This window comes from Malaclemys terrapin, chromosome 9, assembly GCF_027887155.1.
Source record: "Malaclemys terrapin pileata isolate rMalTer1 chromosome 9, rMalTer1.hap1, whole genome shotgun sequence".
Lineage (NCBI taxonomy): Eukaryota > Metazoa > Chordata > Testudines > Emydidae > Malaclemys > Malaclemys terrapin.
Window position 1 is genome coordinate 84414537 of NC_071513.1, and position 22171 is coordinate 84436707.

At 39.6% G+C, this 22171-nt stretch overlaps 1 protein-coding gene across 2 annotated transcripts in view; it reads right to left on the minus strand.

The window, feature by feature from the left end:
* The window catches only part of LOC128843522 (caspase recruitment domain-containing protein 8-like), a 40621-nt gene that overhangs the window by 4706 nt on the left and 13744 nt on the right, over positions 1 to 22171 (minus strand). The window contains exons 2-13 of one of the 2 annotated variants that reach the window (XM_054040406.1): positions 17943 to 17974; positions 10837 to 10887; positions 9998 to 10048; positions 9432 to 9461; positions 5160 to 5204; positions 5020 to 5063; positions 4870 to 4919; positions 3556 to 3776; positions 3218 to 3468; positions 1939 to 2073; positions 1423 to 1561; positions 62 to 115 (exon numbers count right to left, since the gene is read on the minus strand). In XM_054040406.1, coding sequence (XP_053896381.1) covers positions 62 to 115; positions 1423 to 1561; positions 1939 to 2073; positions 3218 to 3468; positions 3556 to 3776; positions 4870 to 4919; positions 5020 to 5063; positions 5160 to 5204; positions 9432 to 9461; positions 9998 to 10048; positions 10837 to 10887; positions 17943 to 17974 — 1103 coding nt within the window. The remainder of the gene's footprint in view (positions 1 to 61; positions 116 to 1422; positions 1562 to 1938; positions 2074 to 3217; positions 3469 to 3555; positions 3777 to 4869; positions 4920 to 5019; positions 5064 to 5159; positions 5205 to 9431; positions 9462 to 9997; positions 10049 to 10836; positions 10888 to 17942; positions 17975 to 22171) is intronic. The other variant, XM_054040407.1, reaches the window with a different exon arrangement.

The window sequence follows — 22171 nt, forward strand, 5'->3', positions numbered from 1 at the left end:
CACAACCGAGGTGTAAAAAATATAAATCATGTAGTACCCACTTTTCTTTTATATAACTTACTGATTGCATTTCTTTTCCGCTCATTCTTGTTCTGGTCATGTAGTATCCAGTCACCTGTTAAAATATAAATGTTTTCTGGGGTAAATGAAAGGCACTACAATAATTCTCACTGCTAATCCACAAATCCAGTAATTCTCACACAGAAAAATTATTAGTCTCTTCCACTGCTCAGCAAAGATTTAGCAGTAGGGTACTGTAATGAGATATCATTTTGCTATGATTTTGTTACTTTTATTTGACAGCATGTATAATATGATGTATTGTCTGTAATAATTAGAACTCAACCACCTTTACCAAAATAAATTAAAACAGTCTACTCTGCAATGTGAAATTCTTTAAATTTGTATTGTTTGGTCAATTGATAAACAGCCTGATCCAAACCCATGGAAGTTAAGATTTAACCCTTGGCTAATTCTGACCATCTTCTAACGGGTTCTCAATCATTAGTGTAAATAAGCAAGGTTCTACTATAGTGTCCTGTTATTCTAAATCAGCATAACATGATATTTACATAACATTCATGAACTAAATCTTTTTTGAAACACAGTTCCCAAATATCCTAATATCTATTCCTTTCTGTATTTATTTCATTACCGAGATTCATTCACATCCCTACAGACTTTCATAATGAATAGCAACTTGTTAGAAAATCAATCTACTTGGGTAAAACAGGGAAGAAACATTTTGGAAAATGACAAAGTACAATATTATTATCATTATATCACTAGATCTAAAGTTATAAAACTCTGTATTGTATAAATATTTATTTTACATTGATTGTTGGGCATCTTTCAGTCTTGGTTATCTAAAAATTTGGGTAATATTAGCTATACAAATAAACAAATAAATAAATAAATATTTCACAGGGTAAAGTTCCACCATGTACCATAAACTAAATCAGAGTAATCAATGCTCTACGTCTAGTGTTTTAGGTAAATTCATATTTATACTATGCTCATGTAAATATATATTCAGGCCTTTGCTCTTTTTCAAATGTATATTATACATATATTATTAACCAAATTGAAAATATATTTTGCCATTCTCATTTCTGAGATTGTAATGATGTTATGCTCTCATAACTGCACTTCTGCTGCGGCACATGTGAAAACCCACAAAATAAAAGTTATAAAATGTTGGGATATTTTATATTATATATAATATTTAAATTAATATAAATTACATTACATTTTCCAATATTCCCTGCCTCTGTCCTAGCCACAAGGATCACAGCTGTCTTTTCCTGGTGTTTTGGCACTTTCAGCTTCAGATCTGGTGATCTCAATGGAAGCAGAATTTGACCCAAACCACAAGTTTTCAGCAGAAACAAACTATAGCTGTCAAACACAAAAAATACTCACATTCTCTTAGTTTTGCTTTCCAGACAATTTCTTCAGACTCGAGTTCAATCAAAGATAATGTAAACTCCATAGGTTGCTCCAAGTAGACTTCAAAATAACTTTTTAATTTTAAGAGGGAGCCATCAACAAATTCAATTTCCTAAAAAATGTAAATCAGTTTTTTAAAAAAGCTGAAACATTTACTATAAGCATTAAAATAGCTTAAACATAAAAAGGCAGCTTTTAGAAAAGCTGTGGCATAGATCTGGAGTGTAACCCTGGCCCCAATGAAGCCAACAGGAAGTTTGTCAGTGATTTCATGGGCGGCCCGGATTAACCCCTATAGTTTTAGAGTTTCTAAGGGTATAGCTTTCCTGTAATGATAACAAACAAATGTGCTGGAATTCATTTACACTGATGCATGCCCTGAATTTATGAGGAGTATAAATGACAAAATCTGTATTTTTCACAAAATGTTTGCAGCCGAGCTGTGATATGCACATTGACAGCACAATTATGTATTCATATAGAACATACCTCAGGAGTTATTTCAGCTTCTGATTCACTAATTAATCTGTATCTCTTTCCATCTTGTAGTTGTTTTTTACAAACTGGGGGCTTGTCAATTTTGATGAATTTCTTATCAGAATGTTTTACTGCATAAGAGATATCCTAAAATTTTAAAATACATTTTACTTGATACTCATCCTGGTCTACAAATTAAAGAATTTCATAAACAATGATGTGCTTCTAAACTTCCTTGTGGTTTTCTCTATTCCCAGTTTTATTAATGGATGGCGATGCTTTTCCTTGGAAAGTAAATGATCAAATCAAACATTTACAGATCATGGGATATATTCTCACTTACAGCTGGACAGGTTTATGTGCCCAAGGCACCCAGATCTCTCCCCAATCAGATATTGATGGAGCCTTCACCCTGAGCAGATCAGTAAGCCACTGTATTCGGATGATATTACATTATGCAAATAACAAATGTGATTGTCTATAGGGCTTTTTTTAAAGTGCTACTCACAACTTTCATTTCTGCTCATTACTAATATCCCTTTTTACCACATACGAGCCTTTCCACACATCAAGCCTTATAAAAAGCAATATACAAATTTACAAAAACATTCATTAGCAAGGAACCACCAGAGAAACATTCTTCTACTTTCTCTAGTTTCATTGAACCCTATCCTCTGAGGTGCTGAGCACTTTCCACTGCCATTGAGAAAACTTCCCAGGGGAAATGAGGGTGCCCAATTCTTTGCAGGACTGGGTTCTAACTGCTGACATGTTGACTTCATATTTAACCTCCTCTGGGATTGTATGGTAAAATACTGAATAAAAGCAAAGAGCGGACCTATTGTCAGCCCCTTGCAAACAGCATCATAATGCTGACTGTTGATCAGAGTGAGTCCTGCCAAGTGTCCATTCTTCAGTAACTTTCAAATATCATTCTCTCACTATTATGTTACATGGGGCAGTTCAAAGGTCAATTCTGTCACGAACAATGAGTATGAATGACAGAGTATGAGCAAGTCTGGGAGTTGAACCATTCTAGTCCTCATCCTGATCCCGCAAGCCCTCCATGCATGGAATTCCCAATGACTCTTAGACCTCTGCATGCGAGACACACTATTGGAAGATCAGACCCTGTATGTCTACAACTCCATGGGCATATTATAAATTTGATGTATGTCAGATCTGAGGCCTAAACTACATGACAATGTCAACATTTTAATGATCAACATTTGGGCATATTTATATTGAATCTGAGCACTTTCCACTGGTAAATTAAAAAAACAGACCTTACCTTTATAAATGAATCATTGTTTGTTGCTACATACACACGAAATGATAAGGAAGGGTGATTATTGACAACTTTGTATAAAATTACAGCCCCATTGTAATGTACTGGCTCTTGTGTTTGAATAACCGGTCCTACTGGAGAGAGAGAACTCACATGCCATTTGACATGTGTCATTGAATGATCAACAGAAGGTTCAATTGCTGGACCAGTACTTTTAATATGTAAAACTTTGAATGTCATGTCAGATTCATGATCTGCAAAGAGATACCAAAACATTAACATTTCTTATAATGAATAGCAATAGATAGCTACATTTGTTAAACTCAATGTACAGTACTTACCATTTAAGCTGAGGGAATGTGGGAATTGAATGGAAGTAAGAACAGAGGCTGTGTCACAACTGACATCAAATATAGGGCCACCAACTATCCATGGTTTTTTAACATAATCAGCATATTTGCTCCAAGACAACACAGAATATTTTATTACAGCAGCCTTGGTTACATCGAAAATCAAGCCTGTAACAGTACATTGGTAAGTTCCCTCTGCCTCCAGCTTCAACCTGTATTAGACAAATGTGACAAATCCAGTTTAACTTTTATTACATATTAAATATCAGTGGTTCATATGAGACAATTTATTTTTTAAAAATGACTCTTTCCTTTGGAGGTTTTCTCCCCACCAAGAACAGAACCCTATTAACAAACAAAAAAGCGTGGAAAATAGCACATAAAATCTTTTAATTTAATTTTTTTTTTTAAAGATTAAACCTAGGTTTATTTGTTTGTTTTTTTAGCATGTCAGCTAAATGAGTAGTAGGAATGGAGGAAGTCCAAACCAGTGCAGAGATTGATACACAGGTAAAGTGGAGAGCTGCTACCTGCACTAGCGGCTCAAACCAACTCCTATTGACTTCAATGGATGTTAGACCAGACCTTAGCTGAAGTTTCTGAGGGTATGTCTTCACAGCCGCTCGGAGTGTGATTCCCCATGCAGGCAGACAGACACATTCTAGCTCTGCTTGAGCTGGTATGCTAAAACAAAAGTGTGGATAGGGTGGCACAGACAGCTAGCTCGAGCTGCCACTCTTGCCACCGCAGCCACGCTATTTTTAGCATGCTAGCTCAAGCAGACCTAGCACATCTGTCTGCCCAGGCTGGGAATCACCCTCCCAGCTGCTATATAGATATACCCTGAGTGATATTCAGAACTAATCCCAAGTAAAGCACATTACAGTAATCCAATCCAGAGGTGAGAAATGCATGAGTAACTGTGGCAAGGCAAACATTCAAATGGAAAGTACACAACCGTTTAGCCAAGTTCAGGTGAATAAAAGGGAATTACAGAACAAGGCACCTTACAGAAGCCTCAGTATAGCAAAGGCCTTAAGCACATGCTTAACTTTAATTATTTCAATGGGACTACTCACATACTTCAAGTTAAGCTTTGCTGGATTTGGCCAAGAAGCTAGTGCTGATGAGAGTAATGAACTGTTTATTTTTAATGGATTTTGAGGCATCTTCACTTACAATTATGAACATGTTACTGAGCAGGACACATAAAATAAATTAATCTCTTACGTAATTCAGCTGAAGAGAGAAGCATTTTGAGCTGGACAATGTAAACATCCACCAATTACATTAAACAATACCTACCAAAATTGTCCTCTGGAAAGTTTTCTGGGGGTCACTTGCTCTTTCTGGTTCTGTAAGTATAAATGAATAAATTTGGTGAAGCACCAATTTTGCAGTATTACAATTTGCAAAATACTAACACAAATTCTAATGTGGATTTTAAAAACGTACATGTTCAGTCTTGACATGTTCACAACGAAACTGGCTATGAGCCTCTAAATGAAAAAACAGAGGGGGAAAAAATCAACTCTTGAAAATGAAAAATTATTAAAAATTGTCAGATGAACAATTTCAACAAGATCCATTCATACCTGATTCAACAGGTGGCAGCAATTCATTCTTTTCCAATGCTTCATCTATAAAAAATATTACTTTTATAAAATACACATTTCATACACAAATATGTATAGTGAACTATACGCAAGCTGAAACGAGCCCTATTCAAAGCTTTTGCATAAAATAAAGCTGAGGATGATCTTTTTTAATACCCTTCTATCAGCGCTAAACATTCTAACCTCCCTTTGATTCTAGTTTTTTCCACTGCTTAATCCAGTGATATTTTGCAGAAAAACACTATATATCAAGTCCATCTGCCTTCTAGGCAAATTTCTGCTCCCAGGTGCACTGGCACAACTCCACTGACTTCAACTGCCTACACAAAAGAAATTAAGCTACTATTCCCTTCCCTCAGCAGCAACCTCATCTCCTTTATTTCAATTCAGATCATAGAAACAGACCCATGAGATTCATAAAGTCTGATTTAAATGTAAATAATAATAAAAACTCTTTCATCAATACTGTATTTCTGTCTCAACTGACCAAGGCATATGGTCACCTGTGTTTAAGTGTTGTCTTTCTGTTGAACCTTGTGGTTCAACCACAAGTTATTGGCATAGATGCAGAAATCACTGGGTTAAATATATGGCCTGTGTCATGCAAGAAGAGAGATTAGATGATCACAATGGTCCCTTATGGCCTTCATATCTAAGAATGTATGAAATAATGGACAAATTTCAGAGTCCTATGAAAGTAAGCACAAAGACTCTACCATAATGCGTATGCACAAGAGGGCTTGGGCCACCTTAATTCTAGCATCTCCTAACTTTTCAGTGTTTGCCTTTACAACCTTAATATCCTTTTCACATAGTTTTTTTTGTGTGTAATAGTTTAAGTTTTTAAAAACAGAAATTAGAACCAACATGTGGAATCATACTGACCCCTATGTGTTTGTCAGTAGGATAGGAACATTTAGATCTACAGCACAGACCCTTGCCATTGAGTTAACAGAATAACAGATAGCTGTAGTAGGTTGTCATCTTCTAGGTGGATCAGCAGCAGATGGGGATCAGACACACACTTTACCAATGGGTTTCCCAGGTATTTGCTGACAGCAGAGAAATGCTGAGGGGAGTCATAGAAGTCATAGACCCTTTTGCTCCTGTTCCCCGCAAACCTTCTGCCCATGTCCCCTCCAGCCTGTCCCTGTGCCAGTTCTGCCTCTCCCCTCAGCTCCCCATCCCAGTTTCCTCCATACCCCACCCAGCTCTTCACCCCAGTCCCATTCTCCTTGTCTATCCAGTTCCAATCTCCACCCCTCCAGGGTCCTCATCCCAGTTCCAGTCACCTTGCCCAGCCAGTCCCAATCTTCCTGGTCTTCTTGTCCCACTATCCTTGCCCAGCTATTCCAGTTCCCACCACCACTGGCTCTTTGTCTGATCTCAATCCCCTATCCCCGTCCGGGAAACCCATTGGAAAAGAGTGTGAACACATGAATGCAGCCAGCTGTTCTGGCACCTCAGCAGCCTCTGGTAGGCAAAAGGTGGAACTGCAGCACTTCTGGGGTAGAATGTATTTTCTGTGGGGGAAAAAAATTCGATGCCCAGTGGTGCAGAACTCCCCCAGAAGTAGAAGTTCATCACAGCACCCTGCCGCAAAGCCAGGTTCGCACAGAGTAGGGCACCCAGGGATGCTGGGGGGTTAGACTGGGGTTCAGAATGCCTAGTAGGGGGACAGACTGGGGCATGGGCTCAGGAGCTAGTGGGGTGACAACGTTGAGCCTGGGGATGGAGGAGAGAGGCTGCAGAAACCCATGGGGATGGGGAGTGAGGGACAGGGGCAGATGTGACTGACTGAATGGGAGAGGCTTGGGGTCAGCCAGGGTCTGCATCAGGGAGGCTTCCCTACTCCCTACAATCACCCCTCCCCCAAAAAAGCTTCTCACACCCACACCCAACATCCTCCAGATTCACTCCTAGGCTCCTTCCCCTTCCGTCAGCAGCTCGGTTACCCCTGACTCCCCCAAGCCTTTGCACTATTTCTGACAGGTGCAGGAAATACAGTTCTGTATTGTATTTTAAATGAATTACTCAAAGTTCTGCATTAATACGCCTAGTAAGGAATCTATGCAAAAAAAAATTACCAGAATCTTTTTTTTTTTGGTCATATTGTTACAGACATACTCACTGACAGATATTTTGAAATAAAATACCAAAATAATGAAACTGGCATGATTATATTGTGTTATTTTGACAAATAAAATATGCAGAATTTTCAAATATTGTGTGCAGAATATTTTATTTTTTGATGCAGAATTCTCCCAGGAGTAGCAGATGGAATCTTCAGAGAATTTAACTGCCAAATTCTAAAAAATCTCTACTGAGCATGTGTGAATGAGATTTTTAAAGGCTTGTAACTTGGCCAAATTGAGACACTCTTTTACGTAGATGACAAAAAGCCTATCCCTGACACTAGGGTGATTCCCCCATGCCAAATTTCAAGTCCCAGCTTCAAACCATAGACGCACCAGAGTTGTGGGTTCTCAAACTTTATTTTTCACGGATCACTTTAAAATTGCTGAGGGTCTCGGCAGACCACTTAATGATCTTTCCAAATGTTGTTTGTACCATTAGCTAACTATTGTAAAGCACTTTGGATAAAAGCGCTATATATAAAAAAAACCTTCTCCAGGGTCCAGGCACCTAATTTGAGGTTCTCAAACTGTGGTCTATGGACCACCAGTGGTCCGCGAGCTCCTTTCAAGTGGTCTGCAGATAGTTCCCTCTAAGGTGTGCACCTGGGTGGCCACACATGAGAGAATGAAGGGCCAACCACCTAATTAGTGGAGACACCTATGCAGCTCCACTAATTAGGTGCCTGGACCCTGGAGAAGATGTACATGTAAGGTGAGGTGGTGGCCTTGGGGGGAATAGAGGGTAGGTAGGAGGGGGCAGTGGGGTGAGAAGAGGGGGTGGGGGGAATTTGGGACATGCAGGGCTGCGGCAGGCAGAGAAAGAGGTGACTTTCCCCAGCTCCTGGGCTGCGGCAGTCAGGGAGAGACACCCCCTCCTTCCCAGCCCCAGCTCAGGGGCTGCTGCAGTGGGGAGGAGAGGGAGAGACCTCCCCTCCTTCCCAGCTCCAGCTCCAGGGCTGCCGCAGTGAGGGAGAGAAGGCACATCCATCGCATTAGAAAGGTAAGACTACTGATATTAAAATATGAGTTGTGTGCTTTTATTTGAAGAACAAAAAATGTTAATTATTATTAAGGATTTTTTATATAGTGTTTTTATCCAAAGCGCTTTACAATAGTTAGCTAACGGTACAAACAACATTTGAAAAGATCATTAAGTGATCTGCCGAGACCCTCAGCATTTTAAAGTGGTCTGCGAAAATGAAAGTTTGGGAATCACTGCACTAGAGCTTCTCAATGAAATGGTTGTAAGAATTTTTCTCTTTAAATATGGGAAAAACAATGTCTTTTTCCCTAATATTGTTTTTGGAAATGGCTAGACCATCTTTGCTGAAACTTTGCAAAAAGCTTAAAATTGAGGCAGACACTCAGCATGGAACATTAAAGTTTGGTAATGTTATAAGCAGGGTTTTTTAATGGGAAGTGTCAGGCTACCTTAACTATAGGTGGCACTACCAGCTCTACCTATAATATGCACCACTGACCTGATTCTGCAGCCTTTTATCATGGTGAGTAGTGTAGACTCACAGTAGTAGTGCCATTAAGATAACTTGCCAGCAGAAAGGGTTGCAGAATCAGGCTGCGAGAGTCTTTAATTATATGATCACACTATCTTAAGGGTGTGTGTGTTTGGTCTGGAAAACATGCTGTTACACTATGTTATCTGAAAAACAATATGTGAACACATAATTCAAGGCTGTGAGTTGAATCTATTCTTGAGTAAACTCTAGTTTACCTGAGATTAGTTTGCCACATAGCTATTTGCAATGCTTACATGCAACTAAGTACAGTAACTTTGGTATTTCCTGAATTTAGGGTTCCTAACTCTGCAACTTTAAAATTGCATTAAAGTATTTTTGAATGTATTTATTTATAAATACACGGTGTGAGTGCGCAAGACCATACAATATAAATTCTTAACTGGGCTCTTTATTAATCTGGGGAAGGGTTAACAGGAAGTAATGCTTTACAACTAGGCTATGTTACACATTGTATCAACACTCAATCATTTGCTTGCTCTTGCATCCCATTGCCCCCTATAAATTATTGTAAGAATCACTAATGGAACTTGTCCTTTTATGACAACAGAAATAAGAACAAAAATATATATACTCACCTGATTTTCTTATATCTGTCTCCTCAGTATCTGCAGACAAAAAGCGTTCTAATTATTTAAATACAAATTATATAATCAACTTGTAAGAAATATAAATAGACTGCTGGTAATATAACACACACACATCAAAACATTCATGCCTTTCACCAACAGCAATCGCTTCCTGCAATTCTTTTTCTGCTCATCCTGTTTTGCCACTTTTGCTGCCAATTTTTAAGTGTATTTATGACCTCTTGTTGCTTAGGTGAACTATTGTGATACAAAAAATGTTTTCAACAAGTATTGTGTCTAGAATAAAACAACTTTAGCCTTTTTTTTTTATTATTACTTCTCTATGTAAATCCTTACTCATGAAAGAGAATGGGATAAACGAAGAATAATGAGAATGAGAATAATTTGGGCATGTAAAATATTATTCAGCTTCTCAGTATCTAATCACTGAACTGATCATGGTAAATAATTGGTTTGAAATTATTTACATAAATAGTAATGTTTTAATCATTTAAGATCAATCTAAAAGCTTAAAAGAGTCCAAGGAAATACAGATACTGCAACATAATACTCACCTGACTCACTTTCAGAGCTACTTTCGGAGTTATTTTCAGAACTGTCATCTCCTTAATAAAATTACATCCCATTAGCCATGGTAATAATGAAATAACTTCACAGATAAGCAAAACATAAATTTAGATATTTAAGCAGATTAGCTGGGCAACAAGTTATATACATGAGAGGGAGAGAAATGCAGCGGCCCTTATTGAGGGGGCTTTCTTGCTGGGAGTATACAACACCAGTATGCTCCAGAATCTGCACTGGCTTCCTATTGGTTTATGAGTAGAGTTTAAGATGTTGGTTATGACATATAAAGCCCTGAATGGTTTGGGAACTTCCTACCTGAGAGACCACCTCTAGCCCCATAACATAAAGCCCCCAGTTCAGCAATCTAAGCTATGGCTGGCCCACAGCAGACATACTGGGAAAAGAATTCCATGAACCCTCTCCCCACTCTAGCATATCTGCACAGACCAGCCATGATTTGATCCACAGACAGTGAATGTGTTGCAAAAAGGTTTCATTACCTTACATTTTAAAAGTGTAAGCTGAAAAGAAAACATTGGTAAGAAACAAACTCAATTTGAGGAGTTAGAGTAAGCCTGTGATATCAATTTTATTCTATCAAAACATCATGAGAAATTCCTCCCTTTATTTACATAACACCTCAGTAACATGATAGACCTTATTCAGACGCCTTTAAAAGGATCAGAACAGTAGGTCAAGTCTGTTCAAAATGTAAAATATCCCACACTCAAAGAAGAGAGTATTATATGTATAATCTGCTTGCAGTTTTCAATGGATTCTTCAATAAGACGTGGAGCTTTAGTAAGAATAATACTTTTCTGCTTACCTGATTTACACTCTTGAGCTGAGTCATCCTCTCTAGTGCCATAACTTTCTACTTTAGAAAAAGAAATACAGCAGGGGATTAAACATGTATGTTTCACAAAAAAATGAAAGGATAGATAACGTTTTCAAATACATACAAACAGTTAAAGTCCATGAGCCTAGACCAGTGGTTCTCAATCTATTTTTATGCGGCCCACAGTGTTACCTGGGCCCCACACTGAGAACCACAGCCCCCCGTCAAACACGCCGCCAGACCCATATGCACACTGCTTCCCGGCCAGACCCCCTCCACATAGCAGGGTCAGGAGCGGAGCCCTGGGTGAGGGGCCAGGTGGCATCCCCAGACCGTGGACCCTGCGGGGCTGGCTGGCGGCCCTGACCCCGACTCCACCACATCTGGCTGGGCAGCCTGGACCCTGCTGCGCCAGGGGGCCGGGCAGCCAGGAACCTGGACCCTGCCACATGGGCCTGGCGGCCTTTAACACACAGCTAAGAACATACATATAAGAACGGTCATACTGGGTCAGACCAAAGGTCCATCTAGCCCAGTATCCTGTCTTCCGGCAGTGGCAAATGCCAGGTGTTCCAGAGGGAATGAACAGAATGGGTAATCATCGAGTGATCCATTCCCTGTCGCTCATTCCCAGCCTCTGTCAAACAGAGGCTAGGGACACCATCTCTGCCCATCCTGGCTAATAGCCATTGATTGACCTATCCTCCATGAATTTATATAGTGCTTTTTTGAACCCTGTTATAGTTTTAGCCTTCACAACATCCTCTGGCAAAGAGTTCCAAAGGTTGACTGTTCATTGTGTGAAGAAATACTTACTTTTGTCTGTTTTAAACATGCTTCCTATTAATTTCATTTGGTGATCCCTAGTTCTTGTGTTATCAGAAGGAGTAATTTAATTATATTATGGTCACTACTACCAAGCGGTCCAGCTATATTCATCTCTTGGACCAGATCCTGAGCTCCACTTCAGACTAAATCAAGAATTGCCTCTCCTCTTCTTGGTTCCAGGACTAGCTGCTCCACGAAGCAGCCATTTAAGGTGTCAAGAAACTTTATCTCTGAATCCCATCCAGAGGTGACATGTACCCAGTCAATATGGGGATAGTTGAAATCCCCCATTATTATTGAGTTTTTTATTTTTATAGTCTCCCTAATCTCCCTGAGCATTTCACAGTCACTATCACCATCCTGGTCAGGTAGTTGGTAATATATCCCCACTGCTATATTCTTATTATTTGAGCATGGAGTTACAATTCATAGAGATTCTATGGTACAGTTTGGTTCATTGAAGATTTTTACTTCATTTGATTCTATGCTTTCGTTCACATATAATGCCACTCCCCCACCAGTACAACCTATTCTGTCCTTCCGATATATTTTGTACCCTGGTATTACTGTGTCCCATTGAATATGCTCATTCCACCAAGTTTCTGTGATGCCTATTATATCAATATCCTCATTTAATATGAGGCACTCTAGTTCACCCATCCTATTATTTAGACTTCTAGCATTTATATATAAGCACTTTAAAAACTTGTCACTTTTTAGTCTGCCATTACATGATGAAATTGAATAGGACTCTTTTTCAATTAACTGTTTCTTACCAGATCCTGCCCTTATTTTATTATTTTCCATCCTCTCCTCCTTAGTAGGACATAGAGTCTCCATTAATAGATCCTCCCCTAAGGGATGTCTCTGTCCGAACCACATGCTCCTCCACACCTGTCGGCTTTCCCCTGGCCCTTAATTAAAAACTGCTCTACGACCTTTTTAATTTTAAGTGCCAGCAATCTGGTTCCATTTTGGTTTAGGTGGAACCCATCCTTCCTAAAGTTTCCCCAGTTCCTAATAAATCTAAACCCCTCCTCCTTACACCATAGTCTCATCCATACATTGAGACGCTGCAGTTCTGTCTGTCTAACTGTCCCGGCACATGGAACTGGAAGCATTTCAGAGAATGCTATCATGGAGGTGGACTTCAGCCTCGTACCTAACAGCCTAAATTTGGCATCCAGGACCTCTCTCCTATCCTTCCCTATGTCATTAGTACCTGCATGTACCACGACACACAAGTCTCGTCCCGAGCACTACACATAAGTCTATCTAGATGTTTTGAGAGATCTGCCACCTCCGCACCAGGCAGGCAAGTCATCATGCGATTCTCCCAGTCATCGCAAACCCAGCTATTTATCTTCCTAATGATCGAGTCGCCCATAACTATTACCTGTCTCTTCCTAATAACTGGAGTTCCCTCCCCTGGGGAGGTATGCTCAGTGTGAGAGGATACCACATCATCCTCTGGAAGGAGGGTCCCTCCCAAATATGGGATTGTTTCCCTCTGCTCCAGTTGGATGTTCTCCTTCCCTGAGACTTTCATCCTCCTCAACAGCACAGAGGCTGTTAGACCGGGTGTGGGACCGTTCTACTGTGTCCCGGAAAGTCTCATCTATGTACCTCTCTGTCTTCCTTAGCTCCTCCAGTTCACCCACTCTGATCTCCAAAGCCCGTACACCGTCTCTGAGGGCTAGGAACTCCCTGCACTGAACACACACATATGCCACCTGCCCATAGGGCAGGTAATCATACATGCTGCATTGGGTGCAATAAATTGGATAGCCCGCACTCTGTTGCTGGACTTCTGCCTAGATTCTCTTTTTACTCAGGGCTGGCTCCAGCTTTTTTGCTACCCCAAGCAGCGAAGCGGGGGAAAAAAAAAAAAAAAGAGAGAAAGCCGGTCGGCAGCAGCTCAATCGTGCTGCTCCATTCTTCGGCGGCAATTCGGCGGCAGGTCCTTCACTCCCTCTCTTCCTCTTCAGCGGCACTTCGGCAGCAGCTCAGAGAGGGATTGAGGGACCCGCCGCCGAAGACCCTGACGTGCCGCCCCTTTCCATTGGTCGCTCCAAGCACCTGCTTCCTTTGCTGGTGCCTGGAGCCGGCCCTGTGTTTACTCCTGCAGCTCATTCCTTTGATGTTTTGTTTTTATCAGGGGGTGTTTTTGGCTTCAAGTTTAAAGAATGTTAAGTGTATCTAGCCCCCTCCCCGCACCTCGAGACTCTCTCTCTAAACTCCCTCACAAAACTCCCTGGTTAGCCGCTCCTGTTTGCTAGCTGGGTCACAGCTGTGTGTTAATTGGGCTGCATGCGGGCCCGCGGGTTGAGAACCACTGGCCTAGACCTATAAACTATTACCACTAGGGGGATGCATACTCAATAGCTTCTGCAGGCCAAACTCACTGTACACACCATGGGCTCCTTGCACCCCTTTGCTTGCACCCTCCCATCCCCTTCTATTTCAAGACTCTCTACTACCCTCCCTCCTTATGCCAAGGACTTTGTGTTCCCCATTCCTCCTTCCCCAATGGGCTAGAGCACAGGCACCAACTTTTGTTGGCGCTGGTGGGTGCTCACACACCCCCGGCCCCGCCCCCTCCCTGCCCCATTGGATCCCTCCCCAAATCCCCACCCTGGGCCCGCCTCTTCTCCAAGCATACCGCATTCCTCCTCCTACCGCCTCCCTCCCAGGCTTGCCGCACGAAACAGCTGTTTTGCGGCACAAGCACTGGGAGGGAGCGGGGAGAAGCAGGATGTGGCGGCCCACTCAGGGGAGGCGGAGGTGAGCTGTGGCGGGGGGGCAGGTCGGGGAACTGCCAGTGGGTGCTCTGCACCCACTAATTTTTCCCTGTGGGTGCACCAGCCCCGGAGCACCCACGGAGTTGGTGCCTATGGGCCAGAGGCTGTGTGCCCCCGTTTCCCTCCTCACTCATGCCATGGCAAGTTGAGTGTAGGACTTGCTTAGCTGGGCCAGTTATATTGGTCTTATTTTTTGTAGATGTCTTGTTTGCCATTATCTGGCAAAAACTTAAAACTCATGAATGTTTCTGGCAACTTTATTACAAAATAGCACTAAATTGCTCAGTTATTAGAATTATTATTATGTATCATTTGTATTGTGGTAGCACCCAGGCACACCAGTCATGGACAGCTGGGTGTAAAATTAAATCCACACAAATTTATATTACGATTCTTTAGTCCAAACACCAATTGTTTCCTCTTCAAAGATTACTATATTTATAGTACTTGTCCATTTCTAAATGTGAATGGAAGTGTAAAAGTCGTGATTTCTTTATTTAGAAAATTATTGTTGCTCTACATAATTCTCTGATTAACCTAGATCGAAACAAAACAAAAAACAAAACAAAAAACCCCCACAACTTTGGTAAGTTAGAGCTAGGATTGTAAATATATTATGAGAAGGAAGCCTGATTAGAATGTTATAGTTGTAAAAATAACCAGTGTTTGAAAGCCAGAAAATGCTAAGTTAAAGTTCCATAAAAAACTTTAACTATGATCCTGTATCATATATGTATGTTTTACCTGGAGATGGGAATACATGATAGCGTAATCTTACATTAAGTAGCCAAATGTCCTGTTTTACCAGGACAGTCCTAGTTTTTCAAATGATATCCTACTGTCCCAAGAATTTCTTCTGGGACACACAAAATGTTCTGGCTTTTCATATCATCAGTCAAAATGCTTTGTTTTTTTTAATAACTGCATAATGTTTCCTCAAGAATATGCTCTGTGTTTACCAGGAACAGTATTAATTGTGATGAACAGTTTGGCGTTCAGACAAATGTTAAATGACTTTATGAAAATCAATCTTTTGCTCAAAATGGTTATTAATGACACTGGTCCAGTGTTTCATGACAAACTTATTCAGAACACTGGATTACTGAAAAACATCCTCCCACTTAAATACACCTGTTGCTGCTGAGTTAGGAGCTGGCAATAGCAATGTCAGCACATATTTTAAAAGAATGCACTTTTGTAGGAGTTTTGTAACCCTAAAAAATTGGTCATAAAAGTGTCCCAGTTTTTGTTTTGGAAAGTATGACACCTTTCATCCTATGGATTGATGTGTGTTTAAAGTAGGGAATGTGGGCACACATTATGCTTCTTTTGGCACAGCATCTGGCCATAACCAGATCAGATGGCTCGTGATACTTGGGGCGAGTAAACCTGTGGCTGAATTACTGAAATGATTGGACAGTAAATTCGTATTTCCTTCTCTCCCAGACTCCATAGTTTAGTAATTAATTATGCTGCTGTCCTTGTTATTCTAACTCTACCTATTCGTTTTTCCTCTCATAAAGATAATTTGCCTCAAGAAACAACTAAAAACAATCAAGAAGTTAAAAGCTTGCACTTGTGACTTCAGTTATTTTGCGATTTTTCTTAGTTTTTCAGGAAGCAGAGAATTTGACTACTGCCTACAATTAACCCTTGTAAATTGATACTTATTGAACTATCTTCACTCTCCTTTTAAAGACTTCTTCACTATTGAATATACCCTTTGAAATTCTGCCAATCCAGTGGCTTAAGGAAAGCATAACATTATGTCACCAGAAAATGCAAGGTTTTTAACCAGTAGCAAATTTGGGCTCTCAATTCTAGGTGCGGAAGATCAGTGAGAAGTGGCAGTGACATATTACAGCTCCAGGAGAGGGAGGAAAGGTCGTGGTCACCCACTCTGTCAGCAGGCCTGCCACTAGTGAATAGAGAATGTGATGCGTAATCATCTAGAATCATTCTGGAGGAGGTCACTCACTCTTCTTTCACAGCTACACAACTCGTGCCATGACAGCAGAATTACTGATTCCCCTACTCATTACCATAGTACATCCAACAAAAAGAGGAAGCTATTCAGAGATTCCAAGCCCAGAAGGGACCATTGTGATCTAGTCTGACTTCCTGTATAACATAGGCCATAGAACTGGGTTATATAGGGGGTGGGGGTGGTAAAATGAAGATGTGCATTAAACAAAGGAATTCAGTTCACAATGAGGTCATTAAGAGCATACAAGAATTTAGATGTATAAGAGCATCTGTACAGATCATCCTGACTTTATTGTAGCTATCATAATTTGAAGCTATATCTGTCATAGTTTATTTTTACACATTTACTATAATTGAAATTGTAAGGGCACTATAGGTCAAATTCAGCCATACCTTCTCTCACACAAAACACCCACTTACTGCAGTATTTGGCATTATATGACTAATCCATGCTTTAAATGTGATACACAGAAGTTAGACAAAATCATCATTACAGACTAGGGACCGAATGGCTAAGCAGCAGTTCTGCAGAAAAGGACTTAAGGGTTACAGTGGACGAGAAGCTGCATATAAGTCGACAGTATGCTCTTATTGCCAAGAAGGCTAACGGCATTTTGGGCTGTATGAGTAGGGGCATTGCCAGCAGATCGAAGGACGTGATCATTCCCCTCTATTCGACTTTGGTGAGGCCTCATCTGGAGTACTGTGTCCAGTTTTGGGTCCCACACTACAAGAAGGACGTGGAAAAATTGGAAAGAGTCCAGCAGAGGGCAACAAAAATGATTAGGGGTCTGGTACACATGACTTATGAGGAGAGGCTGAGGGAACTGCGATTGTTTAGTCTGCAGAGGGGAAGGATGAGGGGGGATTTGATAGCTCCTTTCAACTACCTGAAAGGGGGTTCCAAAGAGGATGGATCTAGACTGTTCTCAGTGGTACCTGATGACAGAACAAGGAGTAGTGGTCTCAAGTTGCAGTGGGGGAGGTCTAGGTTGGTTATTAGGAAAAACTTTTTCACTAGGAGGGTGGTGAAGCACTGGAATGGGTTACCTAGGGAGGTGGTGGAGTCTCCTTCCTTAGAGGTTTTTTAAGGTCAGGCTTGACAAAGCCCTGGCTGGGATGATTTAGTTGGGAATTGGTCCTGCTTTGAGCAGGGGGTTGGACTAGATGACCTCCTGAGGTCCCTTTCAACCCTGATATTCTATGATTCTATGATCATAATGAATTATAAATGCATGATTACCTTTCCTCTAATCATGATATTTTTATACTTTTATAAATAACATGATAGGAATACATGACGGATCTGAGAAAAATATAAATGATAGAAAACAAAACCCCACACATTCTTTTTCATGAGACTAATGGGATACAAAATAAATGAAGTTTGGTTAATCAGATTGAGATTCAAGTTCAACAGTTGATAATCTAATAACAAATCCATTTGAAACTATTGTATATTTTGAAAAGTTACTGTACCTTTTGCTTTTAAAGAGGAAACATCATCACCACTGGAAGACAAAATGATTGGTAGTCAGTAATATATGTTAACATTTTGCCATATTCTGTTACTACAACCAACAAGTGACCAGTCTACAACATGATATTTAAGAAGAAATATTTTTAAATGTAAACCCAAAAATCAAAATGAAAAATAAATAGCTAAATATCCTGAAAATCTGAAGAGTAATTCTGATGTAGGGCTTGATCCTACAAGCCCTCACAGAATAGTTTAGCCTCCTCTGGGCTGTAAAACTTTGTTCTAATTCTGATCGGGGGCTTGGTGTCAGGTGGCTGGGTAGTGTTTCGTGCCCTGTGACATCAGATTCGATGATCTGGTGGTACCTTCTGGCCTTACATGTAATGACTCTGTGTGCATTGTCACATTGGGGAAATGCTTGTATAAGTAAGGTCTATTCTTGTGAGTAAGGATTTGGAGGATCAGACATAAACACAGTAGAAAGAACAACTAGTTTGGGTGTTGACTATTATGAAGAGAAAAAAGTATAAAGAATTATGAGGTAACCCAATCCATGTCAAAAATACTTCAGTGCTTTAATAATAACTTTCATACTATAAAAATTTTCTTTAAAAATTTATTTTTACTGAAACATTATGAATCTGCATACAAAATGGCAGAATGTAGCTACCTTATAATATAATGGGAAAAGCCAACTCAGAACACAATGTCATTATTTGTTGGGGTATCCAAAGGACAGCAAGTGTATTATAAACTAAAAAGAAGAACAGGAGTACTTGTGGCACCTTAGAGACTAACAAATTTATTAGAGCATAAGCTTTCGTGGACTACAGCCCACTTCTTCGGATGCATATAGAATGGAACATATAATGAGGAGATATATATACACACATACAGAGAGCATAAACAGGTGGGAGTTGTCTTACCAACTCTGAGAGGCCAATTAATTAAGAGAAAAAAAAAAAAAAAAAAACTTTTGAAGTGATAATCAAGCTAGCGTGATAAGAAGTGTGAGAGTACTTACAAGGGGAGATAGTCAACGTTTGTAATGGCTCAGCCATTCCCAGTCCTTATTCAAACCTGAGTTGATTGTGTCTAGTTTGCATATCAATTCTAGCTCTGCAGTCTCTCTTTGGAGTCTGTTTTTGAAGTTTTTCTGTTGTAATATAGCCACCTATTACAACAGAAAAACTTCAAAAACAGACTCCAAAGAGAGACTGCAGAGCTAGAATTGATATGCAAACTAGACACAATCAACTCCGGTTTGAATAAGGACTGGGAATGGCTGAGCCATTACAAACGTTGACTATCTCCCCTTGTAAGTACTCTCACACTTCTTATCACACTGTCTGTACTCGGCTAGCTTGATTATCACTTCAAAAGTTTTTTTTTTTTTTTTTTTTTTTCTCTTAATTAATTGGCCTCTCAGAGTTGGTAAGACAACTCCCACCTGTTTATGCTCTCTGTATGTGTGTATATATATCTCCTCATTATATGTTCCATTCTATATGCATCCGAAGAAGTGGGCTGTAGTCCACGAAAGCTTATGCTCTAATAAATTTGTTAGTCTCTAAGGTGCCACAAGTACTCCTGTTCTTCTTTTTGCGGATACAGACTAACACGGCTGTTACTCTGAAACTTGTCATTATAAACTAAGACTCCAATCCTGCAAACACTCAAACACATGCTTAACCTTAAGCACGTGAGTAGGCCCATTAACGTCAACAGAATGACTCACTTACCTTCAATTAACTACTTAAGCATGAGTACAAGAGTTTGCAGGTCTAGGGTCTCAGGCACATGAGTAACTTCATGCATGTGAGTAGACTCACTGAACTCACTCTAAGTACTCTCACATATAAAGTTAGAGAGACAAGGTGGCTGAGGTAATATCTTTTATTGGACCAACTTCTCTTGGTAAAAGAGACAAGCTTTCAAACTTACACAGAGATATTATCTCACCAATCTTGTCTCTCTAATATCCTGGAACCAACATGGCTACAACATTGCTAACAATGTATCAAGTTATTCATATGCATGAGTGTTTGCAGTACCAGAGTCTAAAGCTATGTTACCTTTACAATGCTTTATTTGGTATCCAAACTTCTACATCCCAGTAAGTTCAAAATACATTAAAATCATATGAAATGTAATGAAATGATGAAGACCATTTAAAAGTACAAACAAACATTTTTAAAGTGTTTGTTTCAAGCTCCTTAAGAGGAGAATAAGTAGCACTTCCCCATTAAGCAACTCCATGCACTATAGTCCTGACTTTCAATATGTATCCTATCAAAAACCTGGGGTGAAATTCTAACCGCACTGAAATTAGTGGGAAAACTCTCACAAGGCCTCTCTTTTGCTCAGACTTTCAATTGTATGAAAATACATAATATGGACCAAAATCCAATAAAGACTAGATGAGGATAAAAACTCAATTTTATGTGTAACCTAAGAAACCAAAGCAAAATTTTTTAAAAGTGACTAGTGATGTAAAGTGTCTGAATTTTTGTATGTTCAATCCAAGATAGCGCAGAGGAGCATGATTTTGCACTTTCTGAAAATCAGGACCATTTATGGTGTCTCAAGTTGAGTTGGGCCAGGTCTCTGAAGATGAAAAGCCAGTGAATTAATCTATTGTGCAACACAGCTCTTCAAAATGTAAGAAAATACAAGGCAATACTAATATCTGGCAACCCAGTGCCGAACTATATAATCATTATCAAATTCTCCTCCCAGTAACACTAGTACAACACCCCTAGCATCACTGTGAGGAAAACCTTTCATCTAGACATAATATTCTGGCATAAACTAAATCCTCACTGTAATCAGACAGATGGATGGTCTGAAGTTCATTTTTATTCTCCTTTCCTTTCTACTTACCACGTTTTCTATCCTATAATTTCAACCATTAATTAGATCTTCTTGATCTATTACACTTTATCAAAACAACAGGTGTTTTAATTTCCATATTCACATCTAATTAACTTGACAATCTGCCTTTTTCCTACCGTTTTCTTATACTATTCATCTTTAACATATGAATTATCATTAACACTATTTAATACCTTGTTCATACACCTACTCTACTGTATAATTTCTTCTCATTAATTCCTTGTATCACTTCAGTCCAATCTATGTTAGTACCTCTTCCCCAGTTTCTGGTGTGGTAAGGAAATAAAGGAAGAGAAGGCAATATAGAGAGAGGCTTGATGTCTTGAATTGTTGTTTCCTTTGATAGCACTTACCTAAGTCTTGTAATGTGGTGCCATTTTATTTTTGTCTTTTTACAATCACTGCTTGCAACATAGCTCAGTAACAGAACTGGTCAATTTTTTAAATTTGAAAATAGCTTTGAAGAATGGCCTATTTTTCAAAATGGAAATTTTCATGGAAAATTTGCGTTTTGTTTGAAATTTTTCGGGTTTTGATTTTTCATTTTCCTTCTTTCCCCTTTCTCTTCCTGTTACCTTTCTTATTCTATTTTTTTCACTATAAATAAAAAATGGGGAGTAGAAGAAAAAGAGCAAAAAAGAAGCATGAGAAAAATAGGTTGGGGGAGACAAGAAACCAAACCCCAATTTTTTTCAGAGAAAATGTCAAAACAAAGGATTTTTAAAAATTGCAAAAATCAATTAATATTTTTGACCACCTCTACCCAGTATATATTAAAAAGAGTAAGACACACAAAAGTAAACTGATGTAGTAACACTATGAAAGCAGTACGGTATGTGTACTGATTTGCTCACAGCGTGCCTCACAGTGAATTTTGGGTTCAAATATCAGAGAAACATACAATCACACTCTCTCCCTTATAGATAGTGCTACAGAATGAAACAACTCTCTGATTATGCAAATTTAAGACTCAAAAACCTCAACAGTGTTCCCTTAATTCTGAGAGTCAGTTTTCAAATTGAAGGAGATGCACAGATTTCCCTGCCCCAATGTGTTCATTAAGCTTTCTGCATTCTGCTAACCAATATCTGCCAGAGTTGATTTTTAGGCTTGGCTCATTAAGATATTTTGGAAGAACGATTGTGTTGCTTTTGTTATTGCACCAAATTACAAATATTATCAACAACTGTTAAGAAACTCCAAACTCACTTGTGGGCCTGATTCCATGCTGCAAATCACAAGGAGCAAACCAATGAACAAGTGCTTGCTCAAGGCTATCATGCCTGTGTGTGGGTGGGATGTTTCAAAGTCCAAGCAGAGAGACTCCATTTGC